This window comes from Cupressus sempervirens, chromosome 9 (genome assembly GCF_028749045.1).
Source record: "Cupressus sempervirens isolate cs-2001-9-10 chromosome 9, ASM2874904v1, whole genome shotgun sequence".
NCBI classification, from domain to species: Eukaryota; Viridiplantae; Streptophyta; class Pinopsida; order Cupressales; family Cupressaceae; genus Cupressus; species Cupressus sempervirens.
The window spans coordinates 514091174-514113675 of record NC_143126.1 but is presented as its reverse complement, the minus strand read 5'-3'; the positions used below and the strand labels follow the sequence as shown (position 1 = coordinate 514113675).

The window sequence follows — 22502 nt, the reverse complement described above, 5'->3', positions numbered from 1 at the left end:
CCTCTTCTAGAAAATTGGCTTCTTCAAACTTGTGTGTTTAGAAATGAGCTGTAATTTTATTAATAAAGAGTTTTTCTCCCAAATCAAGGCTTTGATCATGCAATTATGCGAAAACCCTTTGTCTTTAATTACTATATTTTAATTTTCATTCACACACTTTATGCAATATAATTAAAATAAACTTTATTAAATTAAAGCTTTCTCTCTTTTGTTAAATCATGCGATGTTTTTAATATAATGTTTATTAATTTAACTAATAATATTATTTAGAGTTCATTAATAATAAAATTCTTAAATAAATTATTATTAAATTAAATAAATATAAATACGCCTAAATTAGAACTGTAATCAAATTTTTTAAATTAAATTTTTTCATGCACATTTAAAGAACTTTTTAATTAAAATATTCTGTTATATTTTTTTTTCCTCCACTTATTAATTAGTGTAAGCACTATTTAAAGCATAGTTTATTATTAAATTAATAAGAATAATTAAAGCTCATTATTTAAATGCAACTCTAATTTAATAATTTTTGATTAAATAATCATAATAAATCAATGTTAAATCTTTAGTCTTTTAATCTTTTAATTCTATTTTTATCCAACTTCTTAAATTAAACTTTTAAAATAAATATTTTAAATTGAAGTACATATTTAATTAGTTTTTAATTAATTAAATAACATCATATTCTAATATTTCTTTAACCAATTTTTTAAATTTAAACGTCTAATTTAGACTTTTTATTTAAAGCGTAAATTTAATTAGTTTTTAATTAATCAAATATTCACATATTTTAATATTTTATTTTTAATCAAATAATATTTATTACTCAACTAATAATATTATTTAGAGTTTATTATTAAAATATAACTTTTAAATAAATATTATTAAATAAAATAAATATAAATATGCAAAAATTAAAACTTTAATTTAATCTTTTAAATTTAATTCTTTTATTTAATTAATTTTTCAATTAATTAAATATAATTAAATATTGAATATTCTATATACAATTTTCATGCAATTTGAATTAAAATATCTTTATTAAATTAATGTTCTTTCTCACTTTAATTAATCATGAAACATTTTTAATATCATATTTATTAATTTAACTAATAATATTATTTATATTTTATTAATTAAAATAAAATTCCTAAATAAATTATTATTAAATAAAATAATTATAAATATGCCAAAATTAGAACTATAACTTTATCTTTTAATTTTATTCTTTTATTTAAGTAATTCACGAGACATTTTTAATAATATATTTATAAACTTAATTAATAACATTATTTAGAGTTTATTATTGAAATAAAACTTCTAAGTAATTATCATTAAAATAAATAAATATAAATACGTCAAAAATAGAACTTTAATAAATTCTTTAAATATAATTCTTTTGTTTAATTAATTCATGAGACATTTTTAATAATATATTTATTAACTTAATTAATAACATTATTTATAGTTTATTATTAAAATAAAATTTCTAAAAAGTATCATTAAATTAAATAAATATAAATACGTCAAAATAAAATCTTTAAATTTAATTCTTTTATTTAATTAATTTCTTAATTAATTAAATATAATTAAATATCAAATTTCTTTATAAAATTTCTATTAAATTAAATCATTAAATTATCTTTTAATTTGATTTAATTATAACAGAAAATCACTACATACCCACAAAACCAAAAAATGACAACTCAACTGAAGGCGAAGAACATTATCAAACTCCAGGGTCAAAATCACCTATTCATGTCGCTTGACAAATTCAGATGGGCAAACTAACTCAGATACTTGTCCTATTTCCTAGAACAATTGGTTTAGGGTTTAGAATTTGGACTCAAGAGTTATCTCCCCACTTATACCACTGAAATACTGCGATAGGGTACGCTCATCCTGGCAATTCAGGGAAGTTGATACCCGGTATTTGCAATCTGCATAAAATCCATGCATGTACAAACACAATATTCTAAATTAAATAGGCAATGGCAGAAAGTGGTTCATCGTGTAGATCCCGACTAGCAAGTGATTACGACTCCCTTCCTCAACCACATCAGAAATGCCAAACATAAAGAAAACATACACGTACACCATACACATGCAAGTATGGGGTAAGTATCCCTAGAAACCGCATAAAAATCATTCGTCTAACTAACATCATTCAATAACTGAAATAACTGGCACTAAGTACCTCAACATATATATATCAACTGAATATGAAATACAACTAATCAATTCCAATAATCCAGCACTGCTAATCATAAAACATAATAATAGAACATGCCTAAAAGAATCCAGTCAAAACAAATCAGAAAAGTCAAGTAGGGGTAGGCATTACACTTACAACAGTGAATACCAAAACACAATTATTCTGCCAAAAGGTTTGCCCAATAGCTGACATGGATTTGAGAGATACACAATATATGAACAACAATGCATACTACATACCTTTTGAAATAATGGAGATAACTTTTGAAAGTACATCCAAACATGACAATCATGCCCAGAAATGCAGCAGTCCCAAATCAGTTAGGTTTAATACATACCAAATCATGAGAAAGTGAACATCAGATAATGAATGTGTCCTTGTAGGAGTGGCTCAAAGTTTAGGCAATGAAACCCTAATTCAAAGTGAACACAAACCACCAAGAATGCTGCTCCAAATATAACACTCAGATCTGCTTGAAAGGCTGTTATGAATTAGGATTAAAAAACCCCTGGACAATGAATAAAGCCCTAAGCGATCTGTATAAAGGTTGCATCAAAACCTCCAAACCCAAATTGAGATTTAATTCAAATCATATAATTTCATGTTCCAAACTCTAGCTGCCCGACTGCTGATGTGAACCCTGCCTGATTGATTTTCAAGTCAGCTTCAAGACATTGCTAAAAACCAGTAATAAATTTCTGTCGCTTCCAAAATGAGGTTTGGCACAAATCTTTCCGATTTTTTGGAAATTAAAACCCTAGTTTTTGACCTGCAATAAAATTTCTCTTGAACCCTTACTTATATCTGGTAAATCTTCCATATTTTTATTTAAATTGATTGTCAAATTCGTCTCCAACACTTGTTGCTACCTTGCAAACACTCCATGGGAAGGGATGTGGTTTTGTCCACACCTTCAATTCCAAATTTCCAAGGGTTACCGTTCTCAATAGTTGGCTCTTTAAAGGAAATGAATCATGTATCAATTTCGATAAACCATTTGAACATATAAAATGAACTCCAGGGAACATCTAGAGGACTAGAGCAACTTTAATAATCACAGAACTTTATTTAATTAAGTGACTTATTTAATATTTGATTAGTTTTACTTTTTTAATAACAAAATTATTAATTAAATTCATCCTTTTAATAATAATATTAATAATTTGTTCTACTTAATTTTAATTAACTTTATAAAAATTTGGGGACATAACAATCCTCCCTGCCCAACATTACTTCGCTAATATTTTCTCTAAAATATATATATTGCTGGACCCCATTATCAGTTTTTAGACAATGTAAAATGACTTTAATCAAAACATTGAATAAGTTGCTAGTCCATGAGGGGACCTCAAATATTAACATGAATTCATATATTAATTTTTAATATAATAACATTAGTAAAATTATATCATTTTTTTATCAGCTACAAGGTTTTATCCTAGCCCATAATCAACTGAGGCCACAAATGGGGAACCTCATGCCTTGCATTGACATAAGAACAACCTAGATCCACAAGCATGGCAGCCCAACAAGGGCATAGAGCTTGCAAGCATACCAGCCCAAAGGCAGTCTGGCACAAGCTTGAACACCTCTACACCTTGCCTTTTCACAAATGAATGGAACAATGTTGCGAATTGATGACACATTTGTGGTCATTTATGACAAACGTAGTTGCCATAATCCGACTCAATCTCGATAATGTTGGCATGATTCCAAACTTGTGATAAAGATATTCCATGGACACAGTTAAATTTTCTGTATCAAAGCTTGGAACTAGTGCAAACCATCCGCTGTCAGCAGGCTACTCACTCACGTGTCAATTAATTCAATCTCCTTTCCATCAATGGCTAGGTTTGCGAATGCATGAACCTCCATATTAGCTTTTCAGCAGGTGTGCATAATGGAGTATGCCTCAAAGGCCCCAAGAATGGATAAACCTCTATCCATTGAACTCTAAACTTTGCAACTGGGTGTATCCTTGGACCTATTGGCATCAACCACCAATGCCGAATCATCTTTACTTCCGACATGTTAATCCCTAGGTCTTTACAGAGGATCAGTCCTTGTTTTAATGTTGGAACTTGGCCACATATTGGTGTTTTCTTCTAGTAGTAGAGTCAGTTGATCCACAATTGAACCATCCTATAGCCTCTCTAAACAACCAGCTCACAATGCCTCAAGGTCAATACTACAAGCACCATCAAAGCTCATCTTGAACCATCCCATCTGTGGGGGTTTCCAAACAGCTTGGGCTCTCATTACTTCTACCTCTTTGTTGCCAATTCCTACAAATAATGGTACACTCAGGCTCATCTAAGCATGCCTCATTTTGTTACCGTAGTCTGTTAACTAGTTTTTAGATATAAGGCTGACTTGCTATTGATGAATTCCACTAACACTGCCTCTATTTATTGTAAAAATGAGTGTATATTTTGCCAAAATGTCAAAATATACCACCATATGAATGTTTTAGTTCAAAACTTTAGTCTTTAAAACAACAATGTCAACATTACTAATCAGTAATTAGTAATCGGTCATAGACTCATATGTGATCAAATATCAATGTATCATCAAAAATCATCCAAGAATTCATCATCATTAGGCAATTACTGATTAGAAGCACAATTAGTGCCACTAGCGTGAACAATCTCAACCGTAGTCTCAGCCGTAGCCTTAGGATCAGCTCCATTAGTACCATGTATCTTAGGATCACCATCTTCAATTGCAAGTGCATCGAAGTGGACTTCCAACAACGTGGCCTCTGGTTTGACATTCCATTGTTTTGCCTCCTCCCTTTTTGTACGTATTCTCTTTGTGAGTTGTGAGCCTCAAGTTTGAATGCACAAACACCAAGTTATCTGCTTTCTTGGAGTTTAGTCTGTTGCATTTTATTGAGTGGATGAAGAAGTATGTGGTCCAATTCCTCTTAAATGATGATGAACTAGCAACCTATCAATGCAAATTTACCAACAAGAAACTAGAAATTAGAGTTTTGAATATTTACCAACAAGAAACTAGTAATTAGAATCTTAAGACTAAAAAACTAAGTTGTGATAAAATTTTGATGGCAATGGGCTGCAAGTGTTGGTATTTTTGTCCATGGAAGTACCACCATCTATGAGCATCAACATTGTTCTCGTCTTCAAGAGCGTCAAGACCACAATCATTAGTGCTCGCAAAACTCATAAATTTAGACTTCACTGCAGGTCATAGGTGCTCAGGAAAGAGTCTTCGAAGGGCTGCCTTGTACCCTCGAGCAACTTTAGGATCTCTGTATGGGGGAACTCTAGTGATACTCCTCTTGAGGATCGATTGGCTATAGAACCTGGGGCTTAAGGAAAATGCAAGTAGATGCAAAGGGGTAGTCATTTTGTTCCATCTCTCTATCATGATTAATTGTAGCTCCTTGAAGAACATTTCATCAGGGTCTTGCTCTTTTTCATTTATGATATTTCTAATGTCCTCAATCATGGAGTCAATGCCATCATATACTTCACCCAAGCAAGGCCTATCCATGTCAGTGTATCGGATCATGCTCAATATAGGCTCGGTGATCTTCAGAAGGTACTCAACACGATCCCACCGAGACTCATTTAGTATCAATTCCCTTATGGCAGTTGCTTTATCACTATTAGATTGCTTCCATATGCTCCAATTAGCACTAGTTACCATTCTAGTCAATTCGTCTTTAACCTTGATGAGGTGCCTCAGAACAATGGTGTTGGAGGCAAAGGGGGTCTCAACAACCTATTTTAAAATCAAAACAGTAATAGATTAAAATTTGAAAACATAGAAAGTTTACTAAAGTGGCTAGATTTCTAAAACATGTTTGAATTTTAAACAATTCAACTTACCTTGAAGAACTCCAATTTCGAGAATTGTTTGAATATGGCTTGCGTGATATGGTGGTTCGTGACAAACATTTGGATCTCTAATGCGTCTTCATACATTTTTTTTATCCACTCAACCTTAGTGCCAATTTTTTGGAGCATTAGGTCGAGTTAGTGCACCACACAAGGTGTCCAAAAAATGTGTTCATACCGCTCCTCAACCAATAAGCTGGCAGCCCTACAATTCTTTGCATTTTCGGTTATTACTTGAACAACATTTTGAGGGCCAACTAGCTCGATAGCTTGGATGAGAATGTTTGCAATAGAAGGACCATCCTTTACCTCTCCTTCACAATCCACTGCTTTTGGAAACATTGCACCTCTTGTAGACACTGCAAGAACATTCACCAAAGGATAGTTCCTTGCATCTTTCCCTCCATCTGATACTATTGTAACACTTTTTTCGACCCATGCATCCTTGATGGGCAACATGACATTCTCTACACGGGCCACGTTATCATCTAATAAAGTGGTGCGTACCTTCTCATACCCAGGTGCCTTGAACCCTTTTGAGCCTCATTGATTGCCCTTACCATGTATTGCCAATACGGTGAGCAAACAACATTAAATGACAATCCATTGGCATAAACGCATCTGGCTATGGCTTGATCAGCAATGTCTCTAGCTTCATTTGGTCCCACTACTCTTTTACTTACAATCTGTTGTTGAGGAGGACACAAGAATGGACGGCACTCTGCAGGTGGTTCACTAGGAGCGGTAATTGAAAATATAGATGATGTTTTTTTTTTCTTTAGAGGCCTACCACTTTCCAACCGATGTGAAAGATTTGCCCTCCTAGTAGCTTCCTCTGCTTGCTTCTGTTCTTGAATATATTTGTTTATGATGTGATTTGGAAGGAAAGTTTTAGGTAGCACTCCATTACTCTTGGCTTCCCGGTACAAAATTTGATGCCTTTTTGAGGAATAAAGCACAAATGTGCTTTTACTCTACTATAAAAGCTACTAAATTCCTCTCTGTAGTGGCTACAAATCCACACATAACCTCCACCTGGCATCTTTCGAATCATTTGCACATGTCTCCAAAGTGGGGAACATTTGTCAATTTTTAAGTTGGGGTTATTGGCAACAAATGCACTTGCAGCCATGATGGAATCTACAAAAAAATATGCAACAAATAAAACATAAAATAAAAAATAAAAAAAAATATTGTCAAGTTGTAATGGATTCTTAGTCTCTATTAGTAAGTTCAAAATGAAAAAACTATGAACAGTTCAAATCCAAGAATCTCAAAAGCAATGAAATTATAATCTCAAATTTAAGAGAAATTAGAATCTCAGATTGCTATTCGTATCTAATTTTAATATCAAACTATGATGCATAAACAAGTTGCATCAGCATGCAATATGAATATGACTATATTTGATATTTCCCTACCTCTGTTTTGATCTCTGGAGTTGCAGTAGAAATCGCTGCCTCTCTTTGCTATAAATTGGAAACAAAAACGTGCCTTCCTTTTTCGTTGTTCTCAGGAGTCAGAACTAGAAGTAATGATAATCGCTCAACCTCAGCCACAAAACTCAGAATGTTAGGGACCTAGGGTGAATTGTTGCCTTAGAATGATTTTAGGAAGGCGGGTGACTTGGTTCAAACAGCCATGAATGAGGACGAGTTTGTGAAATATTCAAAATGAAGTCAAATGTTAAGGAGGCCATGTTTTAGGGTCGGTCAGTTAAACATTAAGCAGATTAATAAACTTAGAAACTGTCTTAATAAGTAAATTTTTTTAAAAAGTCAAACATTTTCGGTCACATGCGCAAATTCGTTACAAGGTCAAAGTCATTCCATCCGGGTTCTTCCGTTGTCCTCCAAATTCGCTAGACATTCGCCTAGATTCGACCAAGGTGCGAAAATGAGAATCCACAACGAATTTGTCAGGTAAATCACGAATGTGACATGAACCAGGATCGAATTTAACTTACTTGTGAATCAAATCTCAAATTTCCCTGTAGAGGGATGAATATGGTAACTTAGTATATATATATATATATATATATATATATATATATATATATATATATATATATATATATATATATATATATATATGTATGTATGTATGTATATATGTATGTATGCATGCATATATATATATATATATATCGATATCGATATATCTATATCTATATATATTGTTGCTAATAATGTCTGATGGAAATTAACTTACAATAACCAATATTGATTAACATAGAGATATGTCTCTTCTACTCCTATAGGCTATATATATGCATTCAGATCTGCACTTGAAAAACATAGAAAAAACATATATAGTGCCATTACATTTGCAGTGGTACTGAAAAATTGTTTCAGGTTGTAGTTGCTAAATTTTCTCACAATCATTAGGTAGCATGCCAGTTCCATCAGTTCTGAATTTGTCAGATTCACAGTTATACAAATCTGTATGTGATGATGCGCTAAATCCACTGTTCAGGCCAGAAACACAATATAACATTCTGCTGTTTTGACAAACGAGGGAATACTTTAAAATGAAGGCACTCCGTTGTTCTCTTTTACTCTAAAAGCTGCGAAGGATTTCCAATGAGATCTTTTCTGGAAAAAACATATTCCTTAAGTGGATATATTGCATTATTGGCTTGGTATATTGGGAAAAAGACATCGGGAGGAAACCATGTCACATATGGAAGAAGAGTCTGGATCGCCTGGACAGAGACGAGACTATCAAAACAACAGTCATACTACATTAACTACTGCCAGGAGCCCTGTTTCAAATGCAGGAACCTTTAATATATCTATGGGAATTTAGTGACTTATTGACCTTGAATTCTTATGCAGTGTATTCCTTAAAAATATTGTGGATATATATTCAATACTCAGGAGCCGTTGGCGCATCTTAACATACTGATATCAATTTTGCATACTTAATACTTAGCACAAAGAAGTGGTACACCGCCTTTCTGAATTTTGAAATATTTGTGGCACCCAGTTGATCTGAAGTTTGTATTAGCCACTGATATGATTTATTTTCAAGTTTCCTAACAAATGAAATATCGAATCTCTTAGATCATGTTGCGAATATATAATTGTGTAGTTTCATTGAAGCAACTCATGCCTATCATGTACATCGATATTTATCATCGACAACTCTAGCTGCGGAGGAGACATTTTGAGAAATGGCGATTTAAAGGGGTGCATAGTCTGAAGTGGTCTTAAATATGTTTAAATTTTCTATGTATAGAAGGGAGTGAGCTGACATATTGACAACATCGAGTCTTATAAAAGTGACAAAATTACATGTGAAGATCTTCAGGAGATTTTGACTAATTGAAGACTCAAGAGGTCTATTTCATGATAATTTACAATGAAATAATGCAGACTGGTCAAGAATTAGAATATTTAGAATGAATTCTTAACTGTGTCAAGGTCACAGACTTTGGAATGGTCAAGCTTGTTGGCAAAGATGGAGCTCTTTGAATTCTCTAAAATTTATGGGTCCATGGGAATCGATTCCGGGTAGTAATCATTTTTCAATTTTGCTGTTGCTAGCTATGGTGTTGATATTGTTTGTAAATCTCAGTTCTGTTACTTTTCCTATATCACAATAACTGGATAAGTTTACCACAAAAGTTTGAATATAATGTTTAAAGATCTCGTAAATTCAGCCATGCCAAAATTGTAACAAAGAGAAGTGCTAGGTAGGAAATTTTAAAATTTGTGCAAAGGCTGTGTACTTTTGATAGAAGACTGTAAGTACTAAAAGAAGTGATTCTATAAAAGGCTGCAATCAGATTTAAGAGAAGAAATAATACAATGAGGTTTGATTGTTAAGTGTTGCGACTTATGTGAAAAGTCATAAAGAGAGAGTGCATTAATGCCAGAGTTGGTTGATTTATCTGATATTGTAGTCATTGGAGACAATTCAGACTTGATTGCATTATTGAAGACCAAACTAGAGCTTGAAAGAAGACTAATACTCAAATAAGAAAGAAGCAAATTGCAAAGATGTTAAAGAGCATCTTGAGATAAGTATTGTTGGTTAATGCCTCTTGAATACTAATTTTATTTGCATATCGTAGTCAATCTCTTAACTATATCCATACATGTAATATAAAAGTCATTCACTTTATTATGCTCTTGTTCTTTCCCTTGATTCCCAAGGATGATTCTTTGCAAAGAACGAAAAGAAATTTTCCATACTTGAATATGATGCAAAATTGTTCAACAATATAAGAGTAGGAACTTCACATTGTGGGGGGAAATAATAACCACTGTTTAATTCCCATTGTTTGACAAATGCTTATATGGAGGCATTTTCGGACTTGACCGATATGGACCTTCATTAAAGCAACTTGTATCAAGGATGCACAGGTAAGTATTCATTATCTTGAGTATTACATTTATCTACTCACTAAAGTCTCTCTTAATTGTATACATACTATAAGAGTTATTTTCCTTGATCGTTTCCTTTATGTTTAGGGATGCTCTTTTAGTAAAAAAAGGTTGGTACTTTATTTATGCTACCAAATATTGTGCAGACTCAATAATATGACAATAGCTCCAAAGAAGTTGTGATCTGGAATTCATTCCTCATCTGATGATCTGGCTGGATGAAGTGAGGCTCTTGAAACAAGATGGTTGAGATTATGAGTATCCTTCTATATAAAGAGGGAGTCGTAACTTCATTAGAGCCAACCTTGTACGAGGAGGTTAGAAGGTTGATATAAGATTAAAAGGGAGTCTGATAATCCATTAGAAGCAAGCTTGGATGGAAAAAGTCAACAGATTAAGAGGGAGAATTTCGAGGTGAGATTCCTTGTAATGCATTCTACTCTGTGAGAGAGAAGTTTGAGGTGAAAACCCTTGTTCCACCCTCTAGGAGCAGTTATGGTGGATCCACCCTCTCACTTGGCTCACGGTGGATATCATGTGAGTTATTACACAATTTTGTTGGAAAACATCATGAGAGGTAACGATCTTTCATTGATGTGTTTGTGAGGTTGCTATTGTAAGTTGACGATATTTACTATGGCTTGACTTGTTATCATGATGGATTACATTAAGTTATCCCAGAATGTGCTGAAGATCATGGTAACGAACATGTGATGATAGACTACATTATGTTGCTGTCCAAAAATGTGCCGGAGATCATGATACTTGTCATGATGAACTACGTTAAGTTGTTTTCCTTGAGATCATAACTTTATCTGATGGTTATGTTCAGTTGCTATCTCTAAGTGTGTCGGAGATCAGATAACCTATATCCTTCTAGGACATGATGTATTCTCTTGGTAGACTTCATGGACATGAGGCTAGTGCAAGAGAATATAAGTATGATGAATGTCATATGGTTGATATTCCTTGCTGAATCATACTTTAGAGGATATTGAAAGATAACATCTATTTTGATGGATATATGTTGATATCCTTGTTTATGTTTTTTTTCAAGAATATCATATTGAGATGATATCTCTCTATATGCTTGAGAGAATAATGTGTTCTATGCCAATCCTCTTGAGCTAAGAGAGAGTGTTAATGTTGTAGCTTCAGTCAGATTGAATTGATCTAAAGTTAATCCCCTATGGTTATTGGTTAAATACTATCACATTTGATTAATCATCAATTAGACATATATATATATATATATATTGCTGTTAATAATGTCTAATGGAAATTAACTTACAATAATCAATATTGATTAACATGGAGACATGTTTCTTCTACTCATATATATATGCATTTGGATCTGCACTTGGAAAATATCTAAAAAAAACTTATGTTCCCCTGAGTTTCTGGGATAGGGATGAGAGGGGACAGCGGGGTGACAATTTTTTTTGCTGATTTTGGGGACGGGGGGAACGCAAACGGGGATGACAAAAGTGACATTTAAAATTTTTTTTTTTCGTGTTTTAAAAAATTGGGGACAGATGCAAGTCCCCAATGAAGTCCCTGGGATGGGAATGTCCCCATCCTTGAAACGATGTCTTTTTTGGGGGGAACGCGTCCTCGGGTATAGAGAAAAAAACATATACAGTGGCATTACATTTGGAGTGATTTTAAAAACTCAACAGTGCTAGCTATCCTCGTCATGTATTTGCTTTGGATTATTTTAACCCATTTCAGCTAAGATTCTTATTAAACTTTTCGAACTAGCTGTGCTCCAAGTACTTTTTTTGCCATAGGTATTTTACTTTGGATTTTTTTAACCCATTTCAACTAAGGTTCCTTTTGTAAATTTTTCGAACTAGCTACGCTACAAGTGCTTTTTTATCCATAGGTGGTTATTGTAGGCTTGCACCTACATGCTTCTTAAGCTTGCAAATTTGCTTCCAAATTAGAAGAGCAATTTTCTTCTTGTCTACAAGGCCTTGCGAAAAAAACTTTCCTCATTTTCCAAATGATCTGCAAATTGAGATCTACAGATGGGAATAGAAAAGAAAGAAGGTAGATCAGGATGGATGAGATCACTAATTTGAGTTTTATGATTCTCGTAGCCCAAGACAACAACCTACCCTTTGCTAAGGTAATCCTTCTCTCCATTTTATCATCCAAGGGAATGGTGGGCCACAATTCTTTAGCAAGAGGCATGCCTTAGTATGTACTAGGGAATGGTTTCATTAGTTTGAGATGAGCTTCTTTTTTAGGATGCGACAGTCATTTGGTAGGAATTTATCTTCTTATATCATATCATGGTAGAATAATGAAGGTGTTATTAAAGAAAGATCATATATATACACGTAAGAATGTTTCTATAACAAACAAAGAGAGAGACACAGAAACATTCTGAAGAAAGAAAGAGAGTTTCCATATTGAACATAGAGAGAATATGGATACATAGAAGAAGAGTGACCATTAGAAACTAAAGTAAATCTATAGAAGAGAGAGATTTGACTCTAATTCCCTCTCTTAATAGTCTAACTAACTTTAAAACAAAAAAAATTGCTCGAAAATCCTCAAAAGGTGTAAAAGGAAGACTTGGGATGATCAATGAGCTTTGCATATTCTGCAATATTTGTCTGTGGTAGGACGAGTCTTGGTACCTAGAACAAGCACCTCAAGGCTATGGTACTCGAAGATCGTCATTATTCTCTGCTTCTAGGTGTTGTAGTTCTTTCCTTTAAATTGATGACTACCTTCCAAGAGAAGATTGGTGAGAGATGCCATGACACTTTTTTGACGCAAAAAACATGAATGTTTGAAAAGACATGAACTTTGAGGCAGATTGACGGAAGACCTAGAAAAAATGAGAGGTCACTCAGAAGAGAGCATGAAAGATAGAAAGAACAAAAAAATGGAGACCGACCCAGTTGAGATCTAGAAAAACCTAGTGTGAATTCACAAGTTTATAATATTTCATCTTTATTTGAAGGGTAGAAACCGTAGCAGAAAGTTCAAGAACTAGAGGCGGTAAGCTCAGATATTTGCAGAAAAAACAGGTTCACAAAAGAAAGGTGAAATGCAAGCCCAAATATGCCAAAAAGCTAGTTGTTTTTTAGAGGAAGTTGGTCGCACAGGTAGGGGAAAGGTAGATGATGCACGAGTTGATGGAGAAAAGCCACCCGGAGGATAAAAAATACAAAAACCCTAGATGGATTTTAGGAAATATCCTTGCAAATAGATGGCAAAGGATGTTGAAAATCTTGAGTCTAAAATTTCATGAAGAAATCAAGATTTTCAAAACCAATTCAAAAAATAACTCAAAAAATTTCAACGATGAAATTATTAATTTTCGAAAAACTAGCTCTGACGCTATAGTATGGTACAAGAATGAATGTATTATTAAACAAAGATCATAAATGATCTATGTATACAATTATACATAAGAATGTTTTTATAACGAACAAAGAGAAATAAAAACATTCTGAAGAAAGAAAGAGAAAGTTTCCATATTGAATAGAGAGAGAATATGGAAACATAGAAGAGGAGTGACCATTAGAAATAGAAGTAAATTTACGGAAGAGAGAGAAACAAAAATAGAGAGATTTAACTCTAATATTAATATATCAAGTGTACACAAAACATGAAAGTTATTATAATGTAAGTCCCTTACCTAATTTGCACTACAATTTTTCCCTAGAATCACAATTGCTTATGATTAGGGATATGTTTCGCGATGAGTAACTTGAATCTTGCAACCTAGTTAGGGTTTATTCATAATTATAATATCATGGTTATATTTCTTTAGAAACAAATAGCGTAAATCAATAAAGTGCTAATTTAACATTAAGGTGACCAAGCCATAGAAGTGTAGGATGATTTGAAGAGGTGCCCTAGAAACCTCCTATTCTAGGCCCAAAAGTGGGTTCATTATTCCCCCTTATCCTCATGTAGCCCTTTCGATACATGTTAGGTGTGCTACCTAGAGTGGGGTCCTATCACCATTCTCCATTTCCAACTGCCTTCCTTGAGTCCAAGAACTAATAAATTGTTCCTTCTTTGCCTCATGGCATGTGCCATGCATATGATGTGTGCTACCTAGTGTAGGGTCCTATCATTGTTCTACTTCATCTCACCATTCCTAACTTGGCTTTGAATGATTGAAAATTCTTACCAAGGTAGAGATTGTGAGGATCATTCACCATTGGATGCCCAAGAATCTATCCTTCCTAAGCCTAAAGGTAGTCCACATAGTCCTCCTTTTTCCCCATGGAGATTTCTCAGTCACAACCATGAGATGGCATGTGTAGAAAGGTTACCTCATCATTGTGCTCCAAATAGTGACTACCTCATCACTCTTCCATGGTTGATTATAGTAGTTACGAACATAACTATACACAATATTCTACCTAAATCATATATTCCATATGTCTACATATCAAACTATAAATAATGAATCATGGATGCCTTGTCTCTGGAGATTGATTAAACCTCTACACTGCTCCTCTAATTTTGAATGTGAAGGATGACACTAAAGTCCACACAAAAGATGAAATGGGAGTAGGGATGGGCAACAATGATCCTATCCAAATTTTTGTATAGTTCCCACGTTTTAATTCAAGTAATGGGCCCATAAACATCCACAACGATGTAATGGAGGGAGGAAGAAAGGTTGTTGACTCTACACCCTATCTAGTGTTTGCCTTCTATTAGCATTTTGACTATTGCCAAGTTAGGAATCCACAAGAAGCTGGACCTCATGACATTCCATAAGATTGAACTACGTTTACCTTCAAATTCCCCACGTTCTTTGATATCGCATCCATTCCAATACTGGTCAATGTGGTTTATTGTAATAAAGCAATATTTTATGTTTCACTAAGTTTTAGGGACGTGGATGTTTTAGGGGATCTGGACATGTTTCTAGTTCGTTTATGGTTTAAGGCCAATTTTTAGGGGACAACAAGGGACGATTATTAAAAAAATAGGGGGATTATTATATATATAGAGACTTCTTATATGCATATCATAACATTGATAAACCATTCACCATAGATATTTTAGAACCTCGATACATAGCAAGTTAACAAAATTCAAATACTCTCATTGTAAAAATATGGCATACATATAGAAAAAATGCTCCAAGGCTTCTATCAACTAATCATAACAACAAAATTCAATAATGTATCTGCAAATATATGGCTGTCCATAAAAAACACATCATAAGTCTAGGAGTTTGACAATGCACAATACTCTGCTGATCTTGTAGCTACAATGTGATGTGAACAACCACTAAATTCTTTGATCGTCTAGAGGTAAGTTTGTTCCTCTTGACTAATTGGATGAAGCTATATGTGGACCAATTCCTCTCTTTGCAATAGAGGAACTGACAACCTATTAAATAAGATGAAAGACAAGTATTCTCATCTTAGATTCATGCCTACCATGCCATGTCCACCATCCAATAGGGTTAGTTTGTGCAAATGTAACTTTATCTATCCTTGCCCCTGGCCTACCAAAGGTTGGACCACAATGATTGACGAGTGCAAGCCATTGACCCTGAAGTTTAGCAACATCATTTTCACTGTACATATTTGAAAGGACCTTAAAAGAAGCCCTCCACCTGAGTTGGATGGAAAACAATAACATATTAAATAACGTTAAATGAAAATGAAATAAAGAGATAATCATAAGATATCTAGTTTGCTATTTGATATTTAAATTTAAAAACTTAAGATTTCAGATTTGAGACTCACCTCCTCATCAACAAATAGAGTCACTGTCCCAGGTTTTGGTGCGTACGATTTGGGATTGAGACCATAGGCTGCCATGTGAAGCGGGGAATTCATAATTTTCCACTGTCACGTTACAATGGGCCTAAGATGCTTCTCATAAAATCCTAAGTAGAATCCCAGCTATAAATAGAATGCTTGATCTACCCAAGCATACCATTAAAGGTCTCATGAATCTTTTCAAGGTTAGGATAGTCAATATCAACATATCTAATGGCTTGTACAAAATCATGTGTAATATCCCCTTGGTGTAATTTTAATAATAAGCCATATAAAAGTAATAAATTATTAATAAATTATTTAAACAATAAACAATGATAATTAGTAATAAATAGTTATATTAATAGTTGTAAGTATACAAATAATATGTGAAACACTAAACTATAAATCATCAATGAATATTTATTTTAATTAATATTTATAATTAAAATAATAATAACTCTATATATTTATGAATGTGATTGAAACAACATTCAAATAAATGAATAGTAATCAAAGTAAAATCATTAATTAACGCTATTATAGTGGACAAGAAAAAAAATAAAAAAAATAAAGGAGTCGACAAAAATTTATGTGCCCCTTTGAAGAGTCACATCATTAGATGCCCCACCCATATTTAAATGGGAAAAAGTTGGATTTGCTTTTCACGGGGATAAGAAGAAAAAAATCAGAAGGATAAAATGAGAATTAAAGAAAGGAGGGAGAAAATAAAGGAGAACAGATAGGAAATAAAAAGACAGGCACAAAGAAAATAATAAAGGGAATAAATATAAAAGTAGGAGTGGTTGAAAGATTTATGAAGAAGGGAAATCATAATAAGCAACGTGGCCAAAATAAGAGATGTAGAATAATAAATGCACCCATCTAAAAATAAGGCAAATATTATTAATATAATTTAAGGTAAAAGCCAAAGTTAAAATTCCTACCTTGGAAAAAGAAGAGGGGTTAAGTATATGATATATTATGTGGGAAATATAAAATAAGGAAGAGGATTTCCTCCATTCAAATAATAATAAATAAGAGAAAGAGGTAATCCATGTGTCGGGGCTTATAAGTTAAGGGAAAGATATGTAATTAGGAATTTATTAAGTTAAGGGAAAGATATGTAATTAGGAATTTATTCTATAGTCAAATTAAGCAATGCTATTTTCATTTGAATATATATTGAAAGTATTTTTAATGAAGGATTATTGTTATTGATCCCAAGTTTATCAAATATGTTTGTTGATGACATAAGGCTATGGTAGATAAGAGAAAAATAATAGTTGAAGATAAATGATTTTATTTATAAAAATCAAATGAATATATTTGTGATAATAAATTCCTTATATGAGGAAAAGTGGAAATTGGATAATATTGTGTTAACCAATGGGGTTAGCACCATGGAGATTAATGAGACTTGAAGCATGGAGCATGCAAGATATTAAGATCTCTATGTCCGCCATGGCCAAGAATCAACGTGGCAGAATATTCTGATGGTGTCAACAAATGCATATGTGATTGACCTTGGACAGAGGATGCCTGTCCAAAAAGAATCTTAAGTGGTGCGCTCCCGGGAAGACCACAAAGTCGCTATGAGCTAGGAAGCCTAATCTAGAGACGTCCTTAAGATTGTGGTTAAATTAGAGGATAGAATAATATAGTTAGTTTTGTTATTATTGTGATTCTAACATTTATTTTGCAGGTATTATTTGTCCCAGACTATTCCTAATAGTGGGGAGTCTGGGGACATTACATCAGTGTTGCTACTTTGAATGATATTTGGCAAATTTTGAATTATGAATTTTTTAAAGCTGATCTTGGTGTCTCTAGATAAAGGGAGGGACAGCTATGTTACTCAACATCTAATAGGAGGGATTTTGGTGTACTTGGTCATATCCAGATGTTCTGCAGCAATAGGAAGTTTATCAGCAGTAGGCTCTTGTCGTAGGGCATTTTGAAGAGAAGGGGGCATCTTTCTTTGCATTTGTGTCCAAATGACTTCCATATTATGTCAAGTTTTCTACCGGGTAGTTAGTGGAATGACCATCAAGGGAGGGTATTTAAGTAATTGTGTAATGTTTCTGTAGTGGTCACCATGTTAGGATCTTTCCTTTTCCTAGTTAGTTCTTATTTAGAATGTTTTCTTTTGTGTTTCTATTTTGGATCATTTCTGTTATGGAAAGATCCTCTTGTAATCTGTATTTAAGGAGCCTTCATCTCCTTAGTATTCTATTGACTATCAATTAATTATCATTTGAGCTACTCCCTTCAAACTCACCTTTCTCCATGGAGACCTCCCCTAACTTTGGGTCTTCTCGAAAATTTTCCCGCAAAGAAGGCAATCTCTGGTGGCATTTTAAGTGCATGGTTTTTATCTCATCCATCTCGCAGGCATGAACTTGAGGATTTAACCTTTGTTCCATTGGAGGACATAATTTTGTATTTCTCACTGACTTGTAATATATCTTCTTGGATTGTAGTTCTCTCACCCTTTCCTTTATTCTTTTCTAATGAATAGACCTCTAATGTCATTGGATTGACTGAAGGTTAGGGCTCTGCTGTTGGGGTGTCACTTCAAAGTTCAAACCCAAGCCTCTCTCTTTCTGAGACTTTTGGATCCCCTAAGGACCATCCTTCAGAGCTATTCTGGGGAAGGCACGCCCAACAGATTGATTCTCTCCACCACCACCTTCTGAAACGATCTGCCAAATTCAGTGTTAATCTCCGACTCTTTCAGAATTGCAGCATTTGGTCAAATTCAATTAAGAGTTTTTCTGTTTATCCCTTCGTCTTGTTTAGAAATGCTTCCTCTAGCTCCACAAAGGACCCTGGGGCATCCCCATTATTGATTAGGGTTTCAGTTTTCCAATATGCTGCTGGCTGCCTGCTCAAATTGACTTACAAAGGTATTTTCCTAATTTGATACATCCGTGGATCAGAATTTGGGATCCAATTAACATGGATAAAGCTTAAGCACTCAAAAAAAATGGGCTTCCATGTGAAAGTTCTTATTTAAGTGATTTATCAGTACATTCAACCCGAATGAAACTATTCAAAAGAGGTCTGATACTTACCCTACCATCAAAGCTGTTTGTCCACCATTCCATAATTTTGTTGCCTGAGCAGCCTCAACCACCTCATTTGATGTAAACAGCCAGATCCCCTAAACTATGCATTGTTCTGTCAGAATCTTCATGCAGATGACAAAAGCTTTACTATTAGCTGGCCTTTGCCTAAACCCACCATTCCTTCCTTTCTCATTTCTGGCCATTGTCTGGACCCAATTCCAAGCGAAGGTGTCTGGCTTGAACGCTTTGGCAGCTTTCTCTGCTCTGAGTGGGACGGAGTTAGCCTCCCATCAAACTGTGGGATGTATCAGGAAATGTTTTCCCATTTGTCGATGTTCTTCTGGCTTCGTTGAATCTTTGAAACCCTCGGGTATTATTTGCATCCCTTGTCCTTTACGCCATTGCAAGCAGGAAACAATGGTACACAAGTTGTTCACAGAACAACAAACTGGGCAGGAAATGAACTGCAGCGAAGCTCTTATTTTAGAAAATAGCCATGTACTCAATATGCTAATATAAGATAATTTTTTGCTTTGTTTCTCATTTATGTTTTTGATGATTGTTAAAGATTTCCTCAAGTGAAAATCAATTTATTGGAAAAAACCAATGTATTTTAGGAAATTACATATAAATCTATTGAAAGAAGCTGTTCTCATACAATTTTAGAAATATAAATACAGCTGTGTAGTTAATCTATGAAGTAAATAACTTTCTAAAGTTGTAGAATATTTTGAATACATTTAGAAAATGTCAAGAGATACGCTTTTGGAAATGCCTGTCTAGCTTCTATCAATATAGTCAGCTCATGATTGATATTCTTTGGTGTCTTTTAGGTGGATGTATTTAGAATACCAATGCATGTTCTATTAAACTCTCCTATTGATCCATTTTGTAACGTCTGAAAGAAATTAATTTGCATAATAATTTGGAGAATGTCCAATGGAGTGCTAAAAATTGTAAATGGTTTGGTTTTTCACTATTGCAGGAGCTGTTGAAGTTCTTCTATATTTGTCGGTTGCATTACTTTGTGCATATGAACTGTCAGCTGTTTATATTACAGCAGGCAAGAATGCATATTCAGCATCTGGTTTCTTCTTTGGTGTTTCAGCACAAGCTCTTGCAATTAACATGCTTTTTATATGTAAAATGGTTTTTCATGGTAAGATTTTACATCAAAATGGTTCATGCTATTAACATATACCATGGATGTTTTTATTTTATTATTATTTCCCCATAATTGAGTTGTTAAAGGAAATGTTTGCAATATGCTAGTTTATCTTTAATTTTCACTTACAGGAGCAGGCCTAGACGTAGATGAGTATGTGCGGAGGTCATATAAGTTTGCCTATGCTGATGGTATCAAAGTTGGTCCACTTGCCTGTCTACCAGAACCTCCAGACCTTAATAATTCTTCAATACGAAAACCAAACAGGCAAGAACATCACAGTATGATCTACAGTCAATATATTGGAGACAGTTTTGAGTGTTGAATATGACATAAATTGATGTGTTAAGCAATATTCATTCTTTCATGGTGGTTTGGGTTGTGCTTTTTGTGTACAGACTTCTAATGTGACATGTTCATTTATAGGATATTTCATAGTGGGTGTCTATATAGTGGGTCTTTGTTCGTACTCCTTGTGTACTCCATTTTATATGGCATGACCGCAAAGGAGGCACACTGGCTGGGGGGAGTGACATCCATTACTGTTATTATTCTGGGTAAGAGGAGTTTAACTTATTGGGTTGGAAACAATTTTATTGTTGTTTGTACGGAATTTTATGAGGGAACTGGTAGGTATAATAAGTTATGATGCGCTATTTTACTCGTAATTTAAAAGAATTGATACATGATACACTTCATTGCTTTACAGATGTATATGTGGGAGCATGCCTGTTTGGTTTTGAGCTTCTCAAAAGTCGATTGATTGCATTGTTTATAGCTGGCACATACAGATGTTTCTTCATATGCTTTGGAGTGCATTATTGGTATTTTTCAAGCTTCTCAGTTGAGGTTGATTTATACTTTGCATACAATTTTGAACCTTATTATTATTTTTGTTGCTCCAACTGTTATGCTTCAGGTATCTTGGCCATTGTATAAGTTATGCAGTGGTGGCTTCAGCATTGTCAGGGGCTGTTATCACGCGCCTTTTTGCAGTTGTGAGCCCATTGGCTGCAAGGAGAGATGCTCTTGAGAGCACTGTGATTCGCCTGAGGGAGGGATTTAGACGGAAAGATGCTTGTAGTTCGTCAAGTTTCTCAGAAGGCTATGAATCGAGTGCAAAGCACAGCAGCGGTGTTGAAGCTGCTCAAATTGGAATTACTGGTGACACTTTTTGTAGAAATAAGGTGCAGAATCAAGGTGGTAGTGTAACAACCAGGAATAACGTGGTCCATCATGGAGCTGAAGATGATCAAAAGGGTGAAAATGGTGCTAAAATCTTGGACACTGGAAGACTAAGTTTGGCTTTGAAAAATGCTATTGCCTGTTCTACTGGTCAGGAATTTAATTTTGGATTGGCTTTAGCAGACCAGCAGCCAGAGATGACTTCTTTAGATCATAACAAGCATGAATCAGTTGGTCCAAGTAATCAAATAGATAGTCAAGGATCTGACTCAAGTACATTGGGTGGAAGCTCAGTAAACCAGCAAATCTTGGACTTTGATTTAGCAATGCTTTTTCAGGAAAGATTTAATGAGCCAATGATTAGTTCAATTCTAAAACTAAAAGCTAGCCAAAGAGATCAGGAGTTAATCTGTCTGCTGCAAGACAAAGGGCTGGATCCAAATTTTGCCGTGATGCTGAAGGAGAAGGGTCTTGATCCGAGAATACTGGCATTACTGCAGAGAAGCAGTTTGGATGCAGATAGGGATCATAGAGATAACACAGAAGGTGCAGGTATCGAATTAAATCAAATGGAAAATGCTGTATTGAATCAGGTCTCATGGTCAGAAGAACTACGACAACACGGATTTGAAGACTGGATACAAGCTATACGATTTTTGCTGCAAGCGTTAGTGGGCAGTGCAGAGAAAGCTTGGGCACTTGTCACTGCTTTTTTTATTGCAGAAACTGTAGCCATTGGTATACTACATCCAAAGTGTCTAAATGTGATAAATAGAACTCACCAGCAGGCAAGGATTGAGATTTGCTGCTTAAAATACCATGATACATATTTTGGGATTGTTTTTCTGATATC

The 22502-nt window shown here is 34.1% G+C and overlaps 1 protein-coding gene across 2 annotated transcripts in view; it reads left to right on the top strand.

Annotated features, from left to right (window-relative positions):
• LOC149539614 (calpain-type cysteine protease DEK1-like) overlaps positions 1-22502 on the top strand; it is a 217610-nt gene that overhangs the window by 25887 nt on the left and 169221 nt on the right. For both annotated transcript variants that reach the window (XR_016356273.1, XM_089800843.1), the window contains exons 3-7: positions 20285-20458; positions 20596-20731; positions 20891-21021; positions 21174-21288; positions 21384-22437. Coding sequence is in view for 1 of the 2 variants with exons in the window: in XM_089800843.1 (XP_089656969.1) it covers positions 20285-20458; positions 20596-20731; positions 20891-21021; positions 21174-21288; positions 21384-22437 (1610 nt within the window). In the remaining variant the exon portion in view is untranslated. The remainder of the gene's footprint in view (positions 1-20284; positions 20459-20595; positions 20732-20890; positions 21022-21173; positions 21289-21383; positions 22438-22502) is intronic.